This window comes from Rhineura floridana, chromosome 3 (genome assembly GCF_030035675.1).
Source record: "Rhineura floridana isolate rRhiFlo1 chromosome 3, rRhiFlo1.hap2, whole genome shotgun sequence".
Lineage (NCBI taxonomy): Eukaryota > Metazoa > Chordata > Lepidosauria > Squamata > Rhineuridae > Rhineura > Rhineura floridana.
The window spans coordinates 19,958,780-19,978,393 of record NC_084482.1 but is presented as its reverse complement, the minus strand read 5'-3'; the positions used below and the strand labels follow the sequence as shown (position 1 = coordinate 19,978,393).

Here is a 19,614-nt window from a genome sequence, read left to right as displayed (position 1 = left end):
TTCAAAAAGTTGTTTTGGATAATTTCAAGATTGGCAAGGTGGGAATCCTCCCAACCCCAAACAGCTGCCCCATATAAGATCTGGGAAAGAACTTTATTTATGAAGACTTTCAATGCCGGGGCAACAAGGTTGCCACCCACTGTCCTATAAAATATGAGGATAGCCCCGGTGGATCTCAGCGCAACAGATTTGATGTGCGCAAACTGCCTTTTCCAGGAAAGAGTGTCCTGGAAATAAATGCCCAGATATTTAAATGAACGGCACTGTTCAATTGGGTGTCCACCAATAGATCACTTGCGTTTGAGGGGCTTTTTCCCAAAGACCATAACCTTAGTTTTGTTGTAATTTATCTGAAGTTTTTCTTTTAGACAGTAGGTACTTAAACTCGTCGTCTCCTTAGGCCCTTTCGTGTGATGGATAGTAGGATCATATCGTCCACGTAAAGCAGCATCAATACTTTCCTATTCCCCAAGGAAGGGGGAAAAAACTCTGGGCCCACTAGTTCTGAGACTATCTCATTTAGATAAAGATTAAAGAGGAGCGGGGCCAGGAGGCAGCATTGCTTTACTCCCTTGTTAGACAGTATGTTGGCTATAGGTACATTATTAAACTGCAAGGTTTCTTAATAGGTTTTTTAGCCTATTAGCGAATATTGATTTTAACTGTTTTATCTTTGCATGCAATGTATACATGGGTTTTTTTTGCAACAGCTGCTGTGACTATATAGATTAATCAAATCAGAACACCTATACATATACAGACCTGCTGAACCTCCCTACAGAAGTAGCCTTCCAAGGCTAGATACCAGCAACCTTAACCGCAATCAAAAGAGATCACGCCATAGCTGCTCTCACCTGAATACGGTCAGGGACACCAGTGCTGTCCATACGGCTAGACACATTCACCGTGTTGCCCCAAATGTCATACTGTGGCTTTCGGGCTCCAATCACCCCGGCCACCACCGGCCCAATGTTTAGCCCTGTGGAAATAGGGGAAGGGGGAGAGAGAGGTAGAAAGAGCCAAATTAGTCAAAATTGAGCAGCCAACCCATTTGCCTTAAGACCATCTACTGTCTCCGTAATGGACAGCCCACCCTTCCCCCACACCCCACTCTTCCCGGGTTCCACTGACCAATTTTCATTTGGAAGTTATTGAAAGAATGTTCATTGATATATTTCATCTGTTCCATGAGTCGCATAGCATAGTCAGCCAGTGCTGTAATATGGGAGCGCCCGTCACGATCATAGGTGCTGTCATTTAGCCCTGAAGCCGCCATGTAGGTACTACCAATCGTCTTTATCTTCTCCAGCTGCCTGAATGGCTCATCACTGATAATCTAAAGAAAGGAGTAATGGAAGGTAATTTCTACAAATGCTGTGAGAGACTCCTTTTCTCAAAATTTCATCACTGTTTTTAAAGACACCCTCCCCTTCTCCCAAAACAGAGATTTTGTCCTGCTTCCAAAATTCTGCCCTGTCCATACTCTTGCATAAGACCAGCACCACGTAAGAGCCTACTCAGAGAAGTGTCACCTACAGAGCTCCACCCCATCCTGACACAGGGCTCTCTGGCAGGCTTACTGCCAGTGGCAGTACCATGGGAGATAACAGCACCACCATCACCACCACCATTATCTGAGATGGGCACCTGCAAGCAGCTCACCATTTTGGCATTGCCACCATGATGCACTCCAGGGCATTCAGAGAACATCACAATACCAACTGTGTATCTCCCTGCCATTCATTAAACATGAACCAAAGAGCAGGGGGAGAACAAGAGGGCCCAGCTGATGTGTCAGTGGGCCCTCCCGAGGAGCTCAGCTCTTATCAGCTGCCCCAACTATGAACACGTACACACCATACATTTAAAGCACTCTTAAAGCACTTCAACAGTCATGGTTTCCTCCCCACCCCAAAGAATCCTGGGAACTGTAGTTTGTAAAGGGTGCTGACAGTTGTTAGGAAACCCTATATTCCCCTCACAGAACTACCATTCCTAGAGTTCCCTGGAGGAATGATTATTAAAGCACTCTGGGAATGGTAGTTCCATGAGAGAAATAGAGGTCTTCGAACAACTCTCAGCACCCTTAACTACAGTCCCCAAGATTCTTTGGGGGGAGTCATGACTGTTAAAGTAGCTTAAGAGCACTTTACATGTATGGTGTGGATGTGACCCATGTTGTGAGTCAACAACAGCACTGCTCATGAACAACTATTAGGTTCAGTTCTCCCACCATTACACCAAAAGTTAGCAAGTGGACCCAACCATTTCCATTGCAGGCCTTTCACTTGCTCTGTCCAGAAACTTCCCTTTGGATGTAAACAGTTACCATTTTTTTACCAATACAGTTGCTTTGGAAGTACCCTCGCTGCATTCATTCTAGATGTATTCTTTTTCTCTTCACAGAGTCAAGCTCTGAAAATCAAAACTGTCTTTCCAAAGTTGAGACAGCAGCCATCCATCCACTGTCTCCATTGGCTTCCCCTTATGTCATCAAGATCCACCACCCCAGCTTCCCAAGTCACTGGAGCAGTTTTGCACTTGGGCAGGGTGGGTGGTGGGTGGGAGGAGACTTAAGTAATTAAGTGAAGAATATCAAATATTCATGTGGCACTTCTAAAACTAAAAAAAGGTCACATCCAATATCAAACATGCTTTTTATATGCTCTCCTCCAACATCACCTAGGAGAAAAACCTACTCATATTTCGGCCTCTGCCATTCTTTGGTACCTCTCACTTTCCAACCCCATTGACAAAAGACACACAGTGACCTCATCAAAGTCAGCAATGATCTCATTGAGCAGTCGCAGGCATTCAACACCCTCGTTGTTGGCTTCCAGCTCCACATAGAACTCTGAGAAGTTACTGATTGAGGCAAACATGACTGCAACACACTCGCACGACTGGTGATACAGCTCATCATTGAGGCGCTCGCGGGCCAAGAAGTGAGCAGCCACGTCTTTGGGCAAGATGTTGTGCAACAGCCGACGATTGTAGGCCTGCAGCTCCTCCATCTCCTCTTTCTCACCTGTAGCCTGGAAGAGTTGCAAGAAGGGAGAAAATGAGGATATACGTTACCCAAACCTTATTATATTTTATTTATTTATTTATTTGATTTATATCCAGTGTGGTGTAGTGGCTAGAGCGTTGGACTACAACCTGGGAGACTAGGGTTCGAATCCCCACACAGCCATGAAGCTTACTGGGTGACCTTGGGCCAATCACTGCCTCTCAGCCTTGGAGGAAGGCAGTGGTAAACCACCTCTGAATACCGCTTACCATGAAAACCCTATTCATAGGGTCACCATAAGTAGGGATCGACTTGAAGGCAGTCCATTTCCATTTTTTTCCGCTGCCCTTTCTCCCAGCAGGAGACCAGGGCGGCAGACAAAAGCACTAAAAACACTTTGTTGTTGTTAAGTGCCTTCAGGTCGATTACGACTTATGGCGACCCTATGAATTGGCAACCTCCAAGAGCATCTGTCATGAACTACTCTGTTCAGATCTTGTAAAGACGCTTTAAAACATCATAAAAACAGACTTTAAAATACATTAAAACAAAACATTTTTAAAACATTTTTTAAAAAGTTTTCAAGACATCTTTAAAAAAAGGTTAAAAAATATGGTTTAAAAAAAGGTTTAAAAACGTATTAAAAAGCAATTCCAGCACAGAAACAGACTGGGATAGGTCTCAACTTAAAAGGCTTGTTGAAAGAGGAAGGTCTTCAATAGGCACCGAAAAGGTAACAGAGATGGCACCTGTCTAATATTTAAGGGTACGGAGTTCCACAGGGTAGGTGCAGACAAACTAAAGGTCCACTTCCTATGTTGTGCAGAATGGACCTCCTGATAAGATGGTATCTGCAGGAGGCCCTCACCTGCACAGCACAGTGATTGACTAGGTATATAAGGGATAAGACAGTCTTTCACGTATCCTGGTCCCAAGCTGTATAGGGCTTTGTACACCAAAACTAGAACCTTGAAGTTATGACTTCTCTAAAATCAGGGAAATTGGGCAGCTCTAGTGAATGCACCAGGGGAGCAGGGGAGCTGACCTCCTCTCAGATATTGTACCCTACAAATTTGTCAAAATGCAAACACAATTTGGGTTGGTCTTTCACAGTCCAATCCACTTCCTGTGTAGCTTGGAAGAATTTGGTAATATGTGCCTCAACAATAATTGTGTTTGCATTTTGACAAATTTGTAGGGCAGTACAGTATCTCAAAGAGGAGGTCAGGTCTCCTGCTCCCCTGGTGCATTCACTAGAGCTGCCCAATTTCCTTGCTTTTTAAAGTTTGATAGAAATATTTGTTGGCTATAGGTATGTTCTTAAACTGCAAGGTTTCTTGCCTATTAGTGAATTTCTCTACTTTTTAATCTGGGAGGTAAAAAATGGGACCCTGTGCAAGTTAAGGTACGTTCTTCAACCGCAAGGTTTTTTGCCTATTAGTGAATACACTTCAAAAACAGATGCAAACTCTGCTTAAACAACAGTTAGTGTATAAATTATGTACATTCAGCCAGTTTGCATATATCTTCATAATTTATTGCTTCCTGCTAGTCATGGAGAGGGGAAAAGAGCAATGCTTGAGACTAAAACCCATCCCCAATAACCAAAAACTCTACCCGGTCCACTTTTTGGCTTCAGATTTCATCATGCATTGCTCATACACTTGTAAGTCAGCCATCAGTGTTCTGTAGGCCTAGTTAAGGTGGCTGAAAAGAGTAAACGCTAAGAGCAACGTGTGTTAAACTTGCACTTATATCCCACTTTTCTATCAAATACTTGAACTGGTGGTATTTTGCCACTTTTGGCCCTTGTCCGGCAGGAAAGAGTACAATAAATCCACTTCTTTCATCAGAGTATTGTAGAGGTGCAGTTATCTCATCATTCTCTCCTGCCCATTGGACTCCAAGCACCTGGGGGAGGAGTGCAACAATGTGCCTGAATCACTGCATCAAGCCAGTGGAAAGGGTAGCAGATTTTTCTTTCTGCAGCAGAGCTCTTGAGCAACAGCAGTGTAAAACCCTGGTATAAGCTCAAGAGAAGCATTAAAAATACAAATTCTAAATTCAATACAGCTGCTAATACTCCATGTTTTAAGTAACACAATTAAGCAATAAATCTCTAAACAATGTACCGTATATAAATACAATAAAAATAAAAAGTGTAACAGAATACAACATACCTTTAACATATATCTAAAAACAAATCACATGAATATTACAACAAAGGATCCTCATGTGTAATAATACGTAATTCATGGACCATATTGTCATACTCACTCATTCAACAATCACACTTTCCTTGCATCTAGCACATCACTCCATTTGCTCAATTATCATTTCAGAAAAAACACTCAAAACACTCAACCACCCATAATCATGTACAAATCCAACAGGAGAAGCGCCAAAAAACCAGTAGTTTCCTCCCCTGCATCTCTCACCTCAGGCAATACCAACACCCTCTCTCCATCTCTCACCTAGGGAGATTTACGCCCTTCCCCAAAAAACAGACTCAGACCCTATGGGGCAGTCCAGGCACAGACATCAATGAACTTAATCCTCACAGGGAGTATCCCAGTCAATCATATAAAAAAAAAAAACAAATCTCCCTTAAAAGAATTTTTTGTTTATAACACCAAGACCCTCTTTAGCTTGGCAGATTGGAGAAGGCACACCAAAGTGCGGCACCAACAGCATCTCTTGGTATTCACCAACACCATGAAACCCCCCAACCCATGCCAGCCCTGGCAGAATCCCTTCCCTCCACTACCTGTTGTTTCCAGAGGAAGTCTAGACGGGCTGTAGACTCCACCTGCTGGGCATGCAGATAGAGTGCCAAAGCAAAAAGCAGCAAAATGACAGGTGTCATGTACTGGAGAGCTACTTTTCCCTCTGTAGAGCTAGAAGGAGAGAAGAGAGAAAAGGCAGGTATTACCTTTCTGCACTCCTGCCCTTATGCAGTCAAGCCCCAGCACCTTTGCTCCACCAGCTCTACCGGTTTTGAGTTGCCCCAAAATCTCCTGCTCTTAAAAAAACAAAACAGCCCATTCCCTCTTACTGTCCCTTATGCCTGAAGTACCCCTCCCACGTCATAACAAAATTTATCTGCCTTGGGTGCTACACGCAGAAAGGCAGAATCTATATAAAATACTTTCAATCACCACTCTTACTTCATTCCAGCCCCTCTTCAAAGCCCACCCTCTTCCACAAAGCATTTGGCTTAACCTTTTAGTTGTCATCCCCAATTGAAACAAAGCTTTTATGTGTGATTACAATTTTATTTGCGATATTTATTTTATTTGTGATACACAGTTGTGTGGCATGTTTCATCTCATCTGTTAGGAAATGTTTACTGAATATTGTTGCATTGTTATTGTTTGAATGTAAACCACTTAGATATTTCAGCAATTTATATACTAAAATAAATAAATCCTAACTACATAGCATTTGCTTATATTTGTCCCTTGTTATCGATTCACCATTACTCTCTTCTCTTCTCCCGCTGCCTGCTCCCTCTCACACACTCCACCCAGTCTAAATTTGGGCTGTAAGCTCCTCAGGGCAGGTGCCTCTGCCACAACCCATTGTAAACCTTTTCTCCCCAGAGCTTTGGCAACACACCCACCAAGGTCATGATATCCTTTACAACCGCCACTCTCTACACCACAATTTTTTCCCCATTCAGTCCATCTCTGGTTCCTACTCACCAATCTTGACTGCCGTGGGTCTCATTGAAGGCTGGCCTGATATGTGGAGGGGAAGAAAAGAGTTTTTATAGAGAGAGGCCCAGCCCACCCAAAGATATCCCCACCCCCAAAGCCTCCTCCTACAACTCAAGACAAATGAGATTCAGGGTGGATTGCAAATGGGGAAATGGACTAGGAAGCAATGAAGACTCTGATACTAGATTATGAATCTGAATTCCATCCCCAGTATCTTGCAAAGGCCTAGCCTCCTTGGCTTAACAGCCATATCAAGATCAAGTGTGATTTATTATTATAGTTCCCTGAAGGTTCACAAAGCACCTGAGATTCAGCAGGGTTTCCTTCTGAACATGCATTTCTTCTCCTCTACTTCAAAATTCAGATGATTTCCCAAATCATGTTGCTTTTCTGTAAATAGTATGGTGAAGAAATCTTGCCCTTCCTTCTCCATCCCTTCAACTGAAAATCTGGTACATTCTCTGGTCATACTCTAGTTTAGCCTTCATCAACCTGGTACCCTCCAGATGCTCTGGACGACTCACTCTCATAATCCCCAGCCAACACACACTGAAGCCAATGGCCATTGCCATCCAAAACATTTGGAGAGCCCTGGACTGGTGAAAGCTATGCTACTTAAGACAAAATAATGCCTCACTGTGTTCATCTCAAACCCTTGTCATACATGTCCTCTCCTCTTTCCATTCACCGCCTGTGTCTCAGATGGTAAAACAGTTCTCCTTAAACCTACACACCCACTTCCTATTGCTTTTCACATCCCACAGAAACTCCTTGCCCTTATTATTTTAAGTTCTCTGTGGGTTTGTCCTCCACTATCTTGCTAGTCCCTACTGCCATATCCCCCATCTGTCACTAGCTGACCTTTGCTCCACCAGCACTCTCACCACAGGGCCAAGCCATGTATAATGCTCAGATATGTGTAGTGTTCTTGCACCCCAAGCACATCTGTTTTCTTTCTTTCTCTGCTTACCTAACCACTAGAGTATACAATCTGAACCAAATTAATTTCACTAAGGAAGGGGTTTTCTTGACTCTTTTCCCCAGCAACAGTTTTTTCTGGTAAAAATGCCCTCTCCGGAGGAAACAGCCTCTCTCCTCCCCTTGGCTGGGGAGAAAGACATGTGCATTCATTGGGGGGGGGAGGCAGCTTGCCAGTGGTGTTTTTTATAGTGGGAAAAGTGCCAAAGAAATAAGAAGCCCCTTTCCCACATACGCTGGACTTCCAATCCAGATGGCTGTCTGTGTGACTGGACTTCTGTGAAACACTGGAAAAAAATATATACACAAATGGATAGTCTGGCCCTCAGACACACAAAGACCTCCTGTTTCTTTAAATGACTCCAGCCATTCTCTCTTGCTCCCCTTTGTGTCTGGAACTGCCTCTCAGAACCTCTATGTGGTACCACTTTTCTTTCTCTAGATGAGAGGCAGGGAATTTCAGACCTGGGCACTGAATATGGCCATCAGGACTCTCTCCAGGCCACACCCTCTTCACCCTGGCCATACCCCTAACAGGGGCCGCTATGCACCCTCTAGTGCATTTGACTGGCTGGATTGACTGTGCCCTTGAACTGTGATAACACCTCTTGCTTGCCTGTATGGAAAGGTGTATGTGTAGAAACCTCTGACTTTAGCGTGACTGGAATGTAGCCTACTATACAAAGGTAAAGAGCCGCAGTCGTTGCTCCACCCACTATTCCCCCTGACCCCACCCCTAGAAGGCTGCCCATGAAGGAATGTGGCCCTTGGGTTGAAAAAGTGCCCCATCCCTACTCTTCAGGATGAGGTAAGAACATGTATTTTAGTTCATGCTACTCTAAAACGCTACTAAAGCAGAGGAGGCTAACCTTTTTCAGGCTGAGGGCTGCATGAACCCATGGCCAACTCCGAAAGCTGCATAATAAAGTGAGTGTGGCCAAAGTGGAAATCTAACACCTTTTATTTTCTTTCCACCCAAAATTCCCTTCTTTAATCCCCCCCAACTCAATCTATATGTATTTTGTTTTATTTTTGAAAATTTTCCTTTATTTTTGACATTATTTTTCCTTCTTATTCCTTCAAAGTCCCTCTTCCACCACCCAAAAACGTTTAATTTGCTGACCAATGTGATCAATAGGTGATGCTGACTTAACCATTTCTATTGTTTCACTTCACTGCATTGCTTCTCTCACCCTGATGCCTTTGGCACTTGGAGAGGATCATTAATCATTGGTGGCTGAAGACATCACAGAAACAATGCAGCTAACAGTGAACAGAAGTGAAGTTAACAGGTTGCTAAAGGAATAGAACTATTAATACTGCACACAGAAATAGCAGCAGGTAAGAATCAGTTGGAAGTTTGGGGGCTGTTTTAGAAGCTCCAAGTGACTTACAGTGGTGAAAATTACCCAAGGGAAGCCCAATGAAGGTATTTAATTATAGAAAAAGTAGGGAAAGTGGGGGGAGGGAATTGCAAAAAAAATCAAAACTAAAAAACACCCACACAATTACCACAGAATTATTGGAGGGTCTCCACAAGCCACCCAAAACTTCTTGGTGGGTATATGGGGCCTGCAGGCCACAGATTAGTCACCCCAACATAAAGCATAAGTGGGAACCTATGGTGTTCCATCAGTATTTGGACTCCCAACTTCCATCAGCCCCAGCCAGCCTCACCAATGGTCAGGGATGATAGGAGTTGTAGTCCAGCAACATCTGGAGAGCCACAAGTCCACCAACTGTGATTGAAGGTGACAGTACGACATTATCATTATTTGCTATTATGGTGATCCGTGGCTGGGCTTAACATTTCTCTTGGTTACTCATGGCTGTTTAGAGAAGTTGCGGATGACATGAAAGAAAACAAACCAGGGGCAAAACAAGACAACCATCCTATCTTAAATCAACTTCAGGGCCCAGGGCTAAAGGTTGAGATTTTTCAGTCCCAGAAGGAGGGGGATTCTTACAGGGCATTAGCAGCCACCAGCAAGTCGTAGTTGTCAAACAACACCCCCTGGGGGCCCTCAGCCAGGGCCAGGTACACAGCCTCCATCCCCACCAGCAGCGCCAACTTCCCAAGGCTACTGATGTGCAGGAAAACAGAGGAAGCCAGTAGACTCAGCAGCACCGAGTAAGTGAAGTACTGCAGGAAGGAAAGGATAGAGATATGTCAGGACCTCCCTTAAAATAGCTAGTTGTGCTCCCAGAAGCCCACACTCATTTTCTTGCAACAAGCATGGCCTCTCCTTCTCCTCCTACTTCCCATTAATTTGTATGGAGCTTGGTGCCTCAAGATCTGGCAATGATTTTTAAGAAGAGATTAGACAAATATATGGAGGGTAGTTCTATTAACTGCCATTAGCTAAATAGCTAAGTAAAACCTCCAGGTTCAGAGACAGTGACAAGCAACAGGGAAGACCATTGCTTTCAGGTCTTGCTTCTAGACTTCCCACAGGCACCTGGCTGCAGGAAATGGGATACTCAATTATATAGACCCTTAGTCTGATCCAGCAGGCCTACATTTTCCTCCTGCCTCCATAGGTAAACCACTCTGCCCCATCTTTCAAATTTGAACAACCTTCAAGGCCCAAACAGAGCCACAAATGCATAAGATATCAAGGCACTCTGTGGGAGGGGAGGAAGGAAGGAGAGACTATCCTTGGAGTGATACGTAAATGCTCACCCTACGCCCAGTGACAGAACCCAGAGGCCCACCCATAGAATAGTCAACAGCTCCACCCTCACACCTCAAGCAAAATCTCATTTCCCACACTGGATCTTTCCAAAATGCACATACCTCAGGGAAGCTGCAGCTAGAAGCACCATTCCCCTCACAAGGCAGAGTATCCCATGCCAATGAGTAGTTGAGGGCACGGAGATGGCAAGGCCCCACAGAAGCTGGAGTAACGTTGAGAAACCTGGCAGCACAGTCTTGGAGCCGGAGCCGGCTGCAAGCAAACTAGGTTGAAGGGGGAGGGGGAGGGAAATGGGCAACAATTCAATGCTGCTGTGTTTGTTCTAGAGCCACTCAATCCTACCCCGTCAGAGCCTTATGGCAACAGGGATTATGGAGGGACAGTATCCAGGTTCTGGGGCTGGAGACAGAGAGTGAGTTTTTCAGAGAGCTGAAAGTGGATTGGAAGCGGGACTGCTGCCCATAATGTACAATTTCTTCCTACTTTTGCCTCTGGTAAACAGAGTTTTGTATTGTTTCAAACCCCTCTTTGATCTGAGGAGACAGTAGGACAAGAGGTCTGTGTGTCTAGCTCCCTCAAACCACTCCAGTCTCTCTTCTTATCTCCAGCCTACAGCAACCTTTCCACTTTTTCCTGACTCCCATATCAACCTTGTTCTTAACTGCCTCTACCAGTCAAGGCCTGAATGAAAGCCCTACCACACAGGCCCATCTCCCCAACCCTCATACCATGTTGACAAAAGCAGAGACAAAGACAAGCAGGATGGCAGCAACACCAGTGACAGTGCTGTTGATTCGGGATTGGATAATCTTGCGGGAGACACGCTGCAAGGCGGCTGGAAAAGGCTGTAAGGAAATTACAAGAGGAGGTATGAGATGGAGGGGCCCAGAAATCACCATCATCACCCCCAGTATGACTCAGAAGCTGGAACAGGATGGCTCCAGAGCACCAAAACCATCATGAGTTCGAACCACCTCCACCAGCCAGGTTACACCAGATCCTGGTGTCAGCACTCAAACCCACCGGAGTCTGAACCAACATGTGGGGAGATTCAGCCTGTGTGCTCAGTGGCAGAGCACATGCTTTGTATGCCAAAGGCCCCAGGTTCAATCCCTAGCATCTCCAGTTAAAAGGAGCAGATATGATAAAGACCTCTCTGTCCATGAGACCATAAAGAGCCATTGACCACCCTGGGTTAGGAAGATGACTAGTCTGACTGGTAATAAAAGCTAGCTTCCTATGTACTGCCATGCTAGCCTGGCCAAAGGAGGAAAATCCAGATAGATCAACCAGAAAGCCTCTTAGCTACAGTAGGCCAGAGAGATACTCTCAGATCCCCATAAAACCTTCTAGCTTGCTCACTGGGCTTAGCAAGTAAAGGATTCTCCTCCTGCTGCTGCTCGCTACTGACCTGCTTTGCCTTTCCTCTCCTCACCCTTAGCTTGTCAGGAACCAGATCTGACACCAGGGCAACAGGGCCATTGCTCAACCCAATGTATCAAGGCCTCAAGAGGCTCGGATGACACCATGACAAAAGAGAAAAACCCAGAAGGTGCACATGGACTCAAAATGCATCCACGCTCTGCACATAAAAAAGTGTAAGGGATGTACTCAGGTGGGGGAAAAGGGCTGGTAGAAGGCAGGTTGGGGAAGTCCTTAGGAAATTCAGGACTCACAAATACATGGGAATCCCAACGAGAGAGAGAAAAGTCACTCACGCCAAGGCAGGAGTAGATGGCACAGACAAAAAGGATAGTGGCCAGGACGATGAAGATGCTGATGTAGGCGCCAAGCATCAGAGGGGAGCTGCGGGAAGACAGGGCAGGATCAGCCACACCAACCAGGACACCACCATAAAGTGTATGTTTTCCACCACTCATCTGATTTCATCGTATAGATATACTGCAACCTTCCCCAACCTGGTGGCCTCTAAATGTTGTTGGACTCTAACTCGCACCAGCCTCAGCCAATATGGCCAAGAGCCAGGGATGATGAGAGCTGTAGCACAACAAGATCCTTAGGGGACCAAGATGTAAAAGGCAGAAGACCATGTTACTTAATAATATTGTGTATATCGTTTTACAATTTCATATTTTGTACTACTGTGTTGTATACAAGACAGGGTGTTTAATTTAAAAACAGTGTTCTTCTGTGTAGGGTACTGTCTGGATTTTCTAGTTGTGGTGATCCCTTACCACCAGGTCCAGTTTGGCTTTGTTGGCAAGTCAATTTTCCTCATTTTTTTTTTGCTTAAGCAGCAGCCTCAAAGGACATCTCCACCACTGACTACCCCCACACACTCACACGCATTTAGCCTCACACTCTGCACTCTTTCCCCACCCCCATGGAGCCCTCATTCACTCAGTGATATCTCCATATTAGTCATTTAAATCAGCCTAGCATATCACCTTTTCCACAATGATGGCCCATGGCATTTGCCCACCCCTTCAACACTGGGAGAGCAACACAGGTGTGACTGGGAACTTGGGTGTTCTTGTTAAGAGTGTGAATATATTAACAGGCAGACAGCATGTATATGCTCCCCAATTCCTACAACTGGAATTATTCACTAATTCCCCCGAAACATTTGTGGGAGCAAATAATTTCACAGAATCATAGAGTTGGAAGGGGCCTATAAGGCCATCGAGTCCAACCCCCTGCTCAATGCAAGAATCCAACTTAGAGCATATCCAACAAGTGGCTCGAACTGAGACAGAGTTGGCTAAATATTTGAAGAATATCTTTCCATTTCTATTTGAATAGCCCATCTGAGGCCCAGCGGCTGAAGCACCTTTCCCACGCACTCACCCCTGCACATATAAGGAAGTGAATTTAGAGAAGGGCTGTAGCTCAGTGGTACAGCACATACTTTGCATGCAGAAGGTCCCAGATTTAATCCCTGTTTTATCTCCAGGTAGGCCTTGGAAAGACTCCTGTCCAAAACCCTGGAGAGCCACCAGTCAGTGTTGACAATACTGAGCTAGAATGGACCAACAATCTGAATTGATAGAAGGCAGCGTCTTATGACTCTTGTAGTCCTCCCCCTTTCTTGTGCAGCATCAGCATCAGACTTAATTGGGAACCAGTGCCTTGGGGACAGGCTGTGCATCTGCTGGTGGCACATTATGGCAAGTACTGGAATCATGTGAAGCCTGTCTCTTCAGAATGCGTGCAGGGGTGCATGCGCGCGCACCCACGCACACACATGAACACACATGTACCATGTTGGCAGAAAGAGTATATGACCAACGTACTGTTGCACAAGAGTCACTCACTGTGGGAAGATGACAATCTGGATACAACAGATGAAGCAGAAGACAAGCATGGTACAAGCCACGTAGCCCCCAAAGCGGGTATCCACCTTTTTGGAATACTGCAGGGTGGAAGGAAAAGAGAAAAGGAAGTCACCAAAGGCTGGTGGTTCTCCCTGAAGAGGTAGCAGAGAGGTGCGGGACGTCTATGTCTAGTCTGAAACCCAGAGACTCTAGAAACAAAAGGAAAGGTACCTTTTTCTCCAACTCTGGTTTCTGGAAAGTGAGCAGAAAACGTTTGACGTGGTCCTTGCGTAGCTGGTCAATGCTTCGAGCATCAATGGCACGGCCCAGAAACTCATCAACCTCGTCTTCAGGATTCAGGGCCTCCTGTGTGCTTCGGCTGCAAGAAACAGGCGTTCCAGTTTTATGACTAGGAGGAGGCGTCAAGTGGCAGTAAGGCAGGCCATTCATTTCCCCACTTGATGGAGTCAACTCTCATATTGCCACAACACAGTAAAGAGGCTCTAATTAGCACAGCCTCCCTACTCAATACTAGGATCCCAAGAGGGATATGGGGCACTCACTTGTCTTTGGTGGAATCATCAATACCCTGAAGAAAGAAAAAAGAGAGCGGAAAAAAAGATATTTATATTTATCTATTTATTAATTAATTTATAAAAGCTTTGCTGTATCATCATATCATAAAATATCAGGGTGGTATTCAACAATAAAATATAAAACACCATTAAAAAACAATACATATAATCATTGAAGTGACTAAACAAACAGCTGCCAAGGCATGACGACACAGAAAGGTCTTCAAGAGACTTCTGAAAGTCAAAAGCAACGATGACTGCAGAATCTCCGCTGGAACCCTTTTTCACAGCATGAGATCTGCGACACTAAATGCCTGACTTCTAACTGAGGCCAGTCGGGGCTCTGAAATATTCAAGTGCTCACAGCAGATTTTTAAAAAAACTTTGTACACACTTGGTATACACAGGAAATGGAGATTTGGGCCACTGTGAATTGTTTGCAAGGCATTTCAAAGGTAAAGTTGCTTGCCTCCGAAGCAATCTTGATGCCTCATCCACATCTACCGTGATCCCCAGTGAGGTGTCCAGTGCAACATCTGCTGCAACTGCTTAGGATCAGTTTCAGTTGATGTGACCTGATGACATGGACAAGCTGCTTGCAACAATGTGGCCAGCAACGCGTTCTCTTGACCCTTGCCCTTCTTGGCTTATTCAAGCTTGCTGAGAGGGTATGACCAAGTGAATCCAGGGTGTGGTCAACCGCATCTTTGCTGGAGGAAGCGGTCCCAACCACCCTGCAAGAGGTGGTGATCTGACCGCTCCTGAAAAAGCCCACCCTGGACCCATTGGTTTGTGACAACTACCGCCTGCTCACAAATACCCCTTTAGGGAAGGTGACCGTAGAATTGTGGCGCAGCAACTGCAAATACTCTTGGATGAAACACGATTATTTTGACCCATTCCAATCTGAGTTCAGGCTTGGTTCTGAGACTGAATCGGCCTTGGTCGCCCTAGTGGATGACCTTTATTGGGAGGGCAGGGGGAGTGCGACCCCTGTTATTCTTACTTGATCTCTCACAGCAGCATTCAATACCATTAACTATGGTATCCTTCTGGGACATCTTGGGGAGATGGGTATTGGAGACACTGTTTTCTACCTCCAAGGTTGTTTTCAAATAATAACATTGGGTGCTTGTCTTTTGGCCCACTGACAGTTGTGCTGTGGGGTACCATCTTGTCCCCAGTGTTGTTTAACATCTATATAAGCCATTGGGAGCAGTCATTAAGACATATGGAGAGAGGTGTCAGCCATATGCTGAAGAAACTCAGCTCTTTTTCTCTGTAACACCTCAACTGGGAGAGGTCATGCAAGCCCTGGACCAGTGCCTGGATTCAGCGGTGGCCTGGATGAAGGCCAATAATTGACTCTGAATCCCAACAGGATGGAGGCACTGTGGGTAGGTGGTTGCCAAGTCCGGATAACTGGTCAACTGCCTGCTTTGATGATGATGTACTCCCTCTGAAAGAGGATTGTAGTGTGGGGGTGCTCCTGCATCTATCTTTTGTCACTAGAGGCCCAGATGACCTCAGTGACTAGGAGTGACTTATCAGCTTCATAAGACAGCTGTGGCCATTTCTGGACCAGAATGGGCTGACCACTGTTGTCTATGCACTGGTGGCCTCCAGGCTGGATTACTATAATGTGCTCTATGTGGGGCTGTCCTTGAGGTTGGTCCAGAAGCTGCAGCTAGAGCAAAATGTGTCAGCACGACTGTTCACTGGGGCAGGGTATTGTCATCATGTTACCCTGTTGCTGAAATAATTGCACTGGCTGCCCATTAGCTACCAGGCTAAATTCAAGGTGCTGGTCTTGGTGTATAAAGCCCTATACAGCCTGGGACCAGGATACCTGAAATATCTTCTTGCCCTTTTATTCTCAGTCAATCACTGAGACCTGCAAGCAGGGGACTCCCACGGATATAATCTCATCACCTCACAACATAGGAAGCACCTATCCTTTGGAATTCCCTCCCCTTAAATATTAGACAGGTGCCATCTTGGGTGTCTTTTCAGCGCCACTGAAGAACTTCCTCTTCCAACAAGCCTTTTAAGTACAGAACTAATCACAGTCTGCTTCTGTGTTACAATTATTTTTAAGAAGTTTTGGTTTTAAGATGTTTTTAGTGGTTTATCACTTGCTTGCTGAGCCCTGGGTTTCTTATGAGAGGAAGGTTGGGATATAAATTGAATGAATAAATAAAGTACACAAAATGTATAAAATTACACAGCTATACTGTGAAATATCCTCCTAAGATCCTCTAAGATCCTCTGTGGCGCACAGTGGTAAAGCGGCGGTAACGCAGCCAAAGCTCTGCTCACAGCCGGAGTTCGATTCCAATGGAAGGAGAAAGTCAAATCTCCGGTAAAAAGGGATCAAGGTCCACTTAGCCTTCCATCCATCCGTGGTCGGTAAAATGAGTACCCGGCATATGCTGGGGGGTAAAGAAAGGCCAGGGAAGGAACTGGCAATCCCACCCCATATATACGGTCTGCCTAGTAAATTTCGCAAGACTTCACCCTAAGAGTCGGAAACGACTTGCACTACAAGTGCAGGGACACCTTTACCTTTTTATACTGTGAAAGCTGAAAGCGCAAAGATGGCCAGCAACGAGGAAATATTATTAATCCTGCATTTTCTTGATTTATTTATTTATTCGGGTGGGGAACCTCCAGTCCATGGGTCAATCTTGGTCTGCCAGGGGATCCAATGTGGCCCACAAGGCCATTTTCCTGAAACTCTGCCCACCTATCAGCTGACATCACCAGGTGATGTCAGCTGATGGCAGGGACAGTTTCCATCCTGCTAAGTGCTGCTTCACCACCACGTTCCCATGGGAACTGTGTAGCAAAACAGATCTCTCCCCCCACCCACGCCAGCTCAACTGTGACAGGTGGGTGGAACCATACTCCTGTCACCTGGCATCATCATGATGTCAGATGACTTGACAGGAGGGTAGCTCCACCTATCTGTCAAAGTTGGCCAGTCACACACTCTGACTGAAGGGAAGCACCATGTATATCACGTTGAGCTCCTTAGAGAAGTGGAATATAAAATTAGTCATTAATATTCCCACATAAATTTATCAGCAGTTGATGCAGGTATGTTACTGTGAATGTCAGTAATATGCAAGTGGAAACGCATTAAAGGTTGCAGCCAAGTTTTGTATTGCTTTTTTGATAACACTGTCTCTACTCTTGTTCCCTGCTCTACTTCTCCTAACCCCTACATCAAATGTGGGGAACTTTGGCCCTCCAGGTGTTGTTGAACTACAATTCCCAGCAGCCCCAGAAAGTGTGGCCAAAGGCCAGGGTTAAAGGGAGTTGTAGTTCAGCAATATCTGGAGGGCCAAAGTTTTTCCACACCTGCCCTATATCCCACCCACACCTCCACTCAGAGCTGAGAGGAGAAATGGAGTACGGACTCCTCAGGCTGGTCATGTCCTTCAGAACAAACACACAGGGAAGCAAGCGGAGCTCTTCCCTGGGCTTACAGTCCCATCTCTGGATACACAGGGAGGTGCAATAAATCTGCCTGGCTTGGACTGGCCCCTGGCCAAACAAGCAGTGCTGCTCATGGTCCTCAGCGCGACAGTACAGATAAGATTTACAGCTAGAGAAGGAGGAGACCTGCTGGCTGGTTAATGCTCAACTGACAAGGTGGGGCACAATGGATGGGAAAGAGGGTCAAACAGAGTCTGGAAATAGTATTGGAGACAGCAGTAGTTACAATGCTGGCCACTTATGTGATAGGTACCCATCTTATCATCTCCTGGTAAAAAAGATCTCTGTGCCATGAAAGCCATTTGGGTCTCCAAAAGCTAAGGTCAGACCTAAAGATAAGGTCAGGCTGCAAATCTAATCCTTAATGGGGAACACATCTCCAATCAGAACCAGCTGAACCCCACCTTCTTGGTCAGACAAGCCATCCATATTAGTTCTGCTTGGATTGCTCCAGCCTATACTGATCTTGGACACAGTTCAGCACTTCCAACTGTTTCCCCCTGTACTAGATGAAAATTAGCTGAGTGTTGTAATATCTATGGCACAGCCATTCCTTGATCCAGACCAGGATTCCAGAAAGCTCTGGGCCAAGCATAGGCTGGTCCACTTAAAGAGAATTCTGAAAGAAAGAACAGCAGTCTGTATGTTACGGTGAGCAAGGAAGGTACTCTGAAATAAACCTCTACATTTAACAACCGTAGCCTTAGTCCAGGTTCTTATTTCTAAGAGTCCTAGGCCTCTGGACTCAATATTGGTGACAACTGTGGTAACAACAGTGGTAACGAGCCCCACTAGTGAGAATGAAAATAAAACAAAGAAGTAGGCCTTAGGACTCAACAAGTACTCTCAGCATTCTCATGGCACTGCAGCCTCAAATCCCTGGATGACCTCACTCTGCAGTTTCATGTAGTTGTGAAACATCACAGGGGACAAACCAGAGCCCTGACGTATACCACACCTGCCACGGAGATGAGAAAAAAATATTGTATCAACTTCTGGAAACAGACATCTAAGTAGGAATGGAACCACTGAAGAACATCATATTCAATCCTCATTACATAAGAACATAAGAAGAGCCTGCTGGATCAGGCCAGTGGCCCATCTAGTCCAGCATCCTGTTCTCACAGTGGCCAACCAGGTGCCTGGGGGAAGCCCACAAGCAGGACCCGAGTGCAAGAACACTCTCCCCTCCTGAGGCTTCCGGCAACTGGTTTTCAGAAGCATGCTGCCTCTGACTAGGGTGGCAGAGCACAGCCATCATGGCTAGTAGCCATTGATAGCCCTGTCCTCCATGAATTTGTCTAATCTTCTTTTAAAGCCGTCCAAGCTGGTGGCCATTACTGCATCTTGTGGGAGCAAATTCCATAGTTTAACTATGCGCTGAGTAAAGAAGTACTTCCTTTTGTCTGTCCTGAATCTTCCAACATTCAGCTTCTTTGAATGTCCACGAGTTCTAGTATTATGAGAGAGGGAGAAGAACTTTTCTCTATCCACTTTCTCAATGCCATGCATAATTTTATACACTTCTATCATGTCTCCTCTGACCCGCCTTTTCTCTAAACTAAAAAGCCCCAAATGCTGCAACCTTTCCTCGTAAGGGAGTCGCTCCATCCTCTTGATCATTCTGGTTGCCCTCTTCTGAACCTTTTCCAACTCTATACCTTTTTGAGATGAGGCGACCAGAACTGTACACAGTATTCCAAATGCGGCCGCACCATAGATTTATACAACGGCATTATGATATCGGCTGTTTTATTTTCAATACCTTTCCTAATTATCGCTAGCATGGAATTTGCCTTTTTCACAGCTGCCGCACACTGGGTCGACATTTTCATCGTGCTGTCCACTACAACCCCGAGG

The 19,614-nt window shown here is 45.4% G+C and overlaps 1 protein-coding gene across 1 annotated transcript in view; it reads right to left on the bottom strand.

The window, feature by feature from the left end:
* ADCY6 (adenylate cyclase 6) overlaps positions 1 to 19,614 on the bottom strand; it is a 64,168-nt gene that overhangs the window by 9,479 nt on the left and 35,075 nt on the right. Inside the window, exons 11-22 of the mRNA XM_061614814.1 lie at positions 14,242 to 14,267; positions 13,910 to 14,057; positions 13,679 to 13,776; positions 12,122 to 12,209; positions 11,132 to 11,248; positions 10,505 to 10,666; positions 9,675 to 9,850; positions 6,715 to 6,750; positions 5,778 to 5,907; positions 2,772 to 3,035; positions 1,132 to 1,336; positions 855 to 979 (exon numbers count right to left, since the gene is read on the bottom strand). Coding sequence (XP_061470798.1) covers positions 855 to 979; positions 1,132 to 1,336; positions 2,772 to 3,035; positions 5,778 to 5,907; positions 6,715 to 6,750; positions 9,675 to 9,850; positions 10,505 to 10,666; positions 11,132 to 11,248; positions 12,122 to 12,209; positions 13,679 to 13,776; positions 13,910 to 14,057; positions 14,242 to 14,267 — 1,575 coding nt within the window. The remainder of the gene's footprint in view (positions 1 to 854; positions 980 to 1,131; positions 1,337 to 2,771; positions 3,036 to 5,777; positions 5,908 to 6,714; positions 6,751 to 9,674; positions 9,851 to 10,504; positions 10,667 to 11,131; positions 11,249 to 12,121; positions 12,210 to 13,678; positions 13,777 to 13,909; positions 14,058 to 14,241; positions 14,268 to 19,614) is intronic.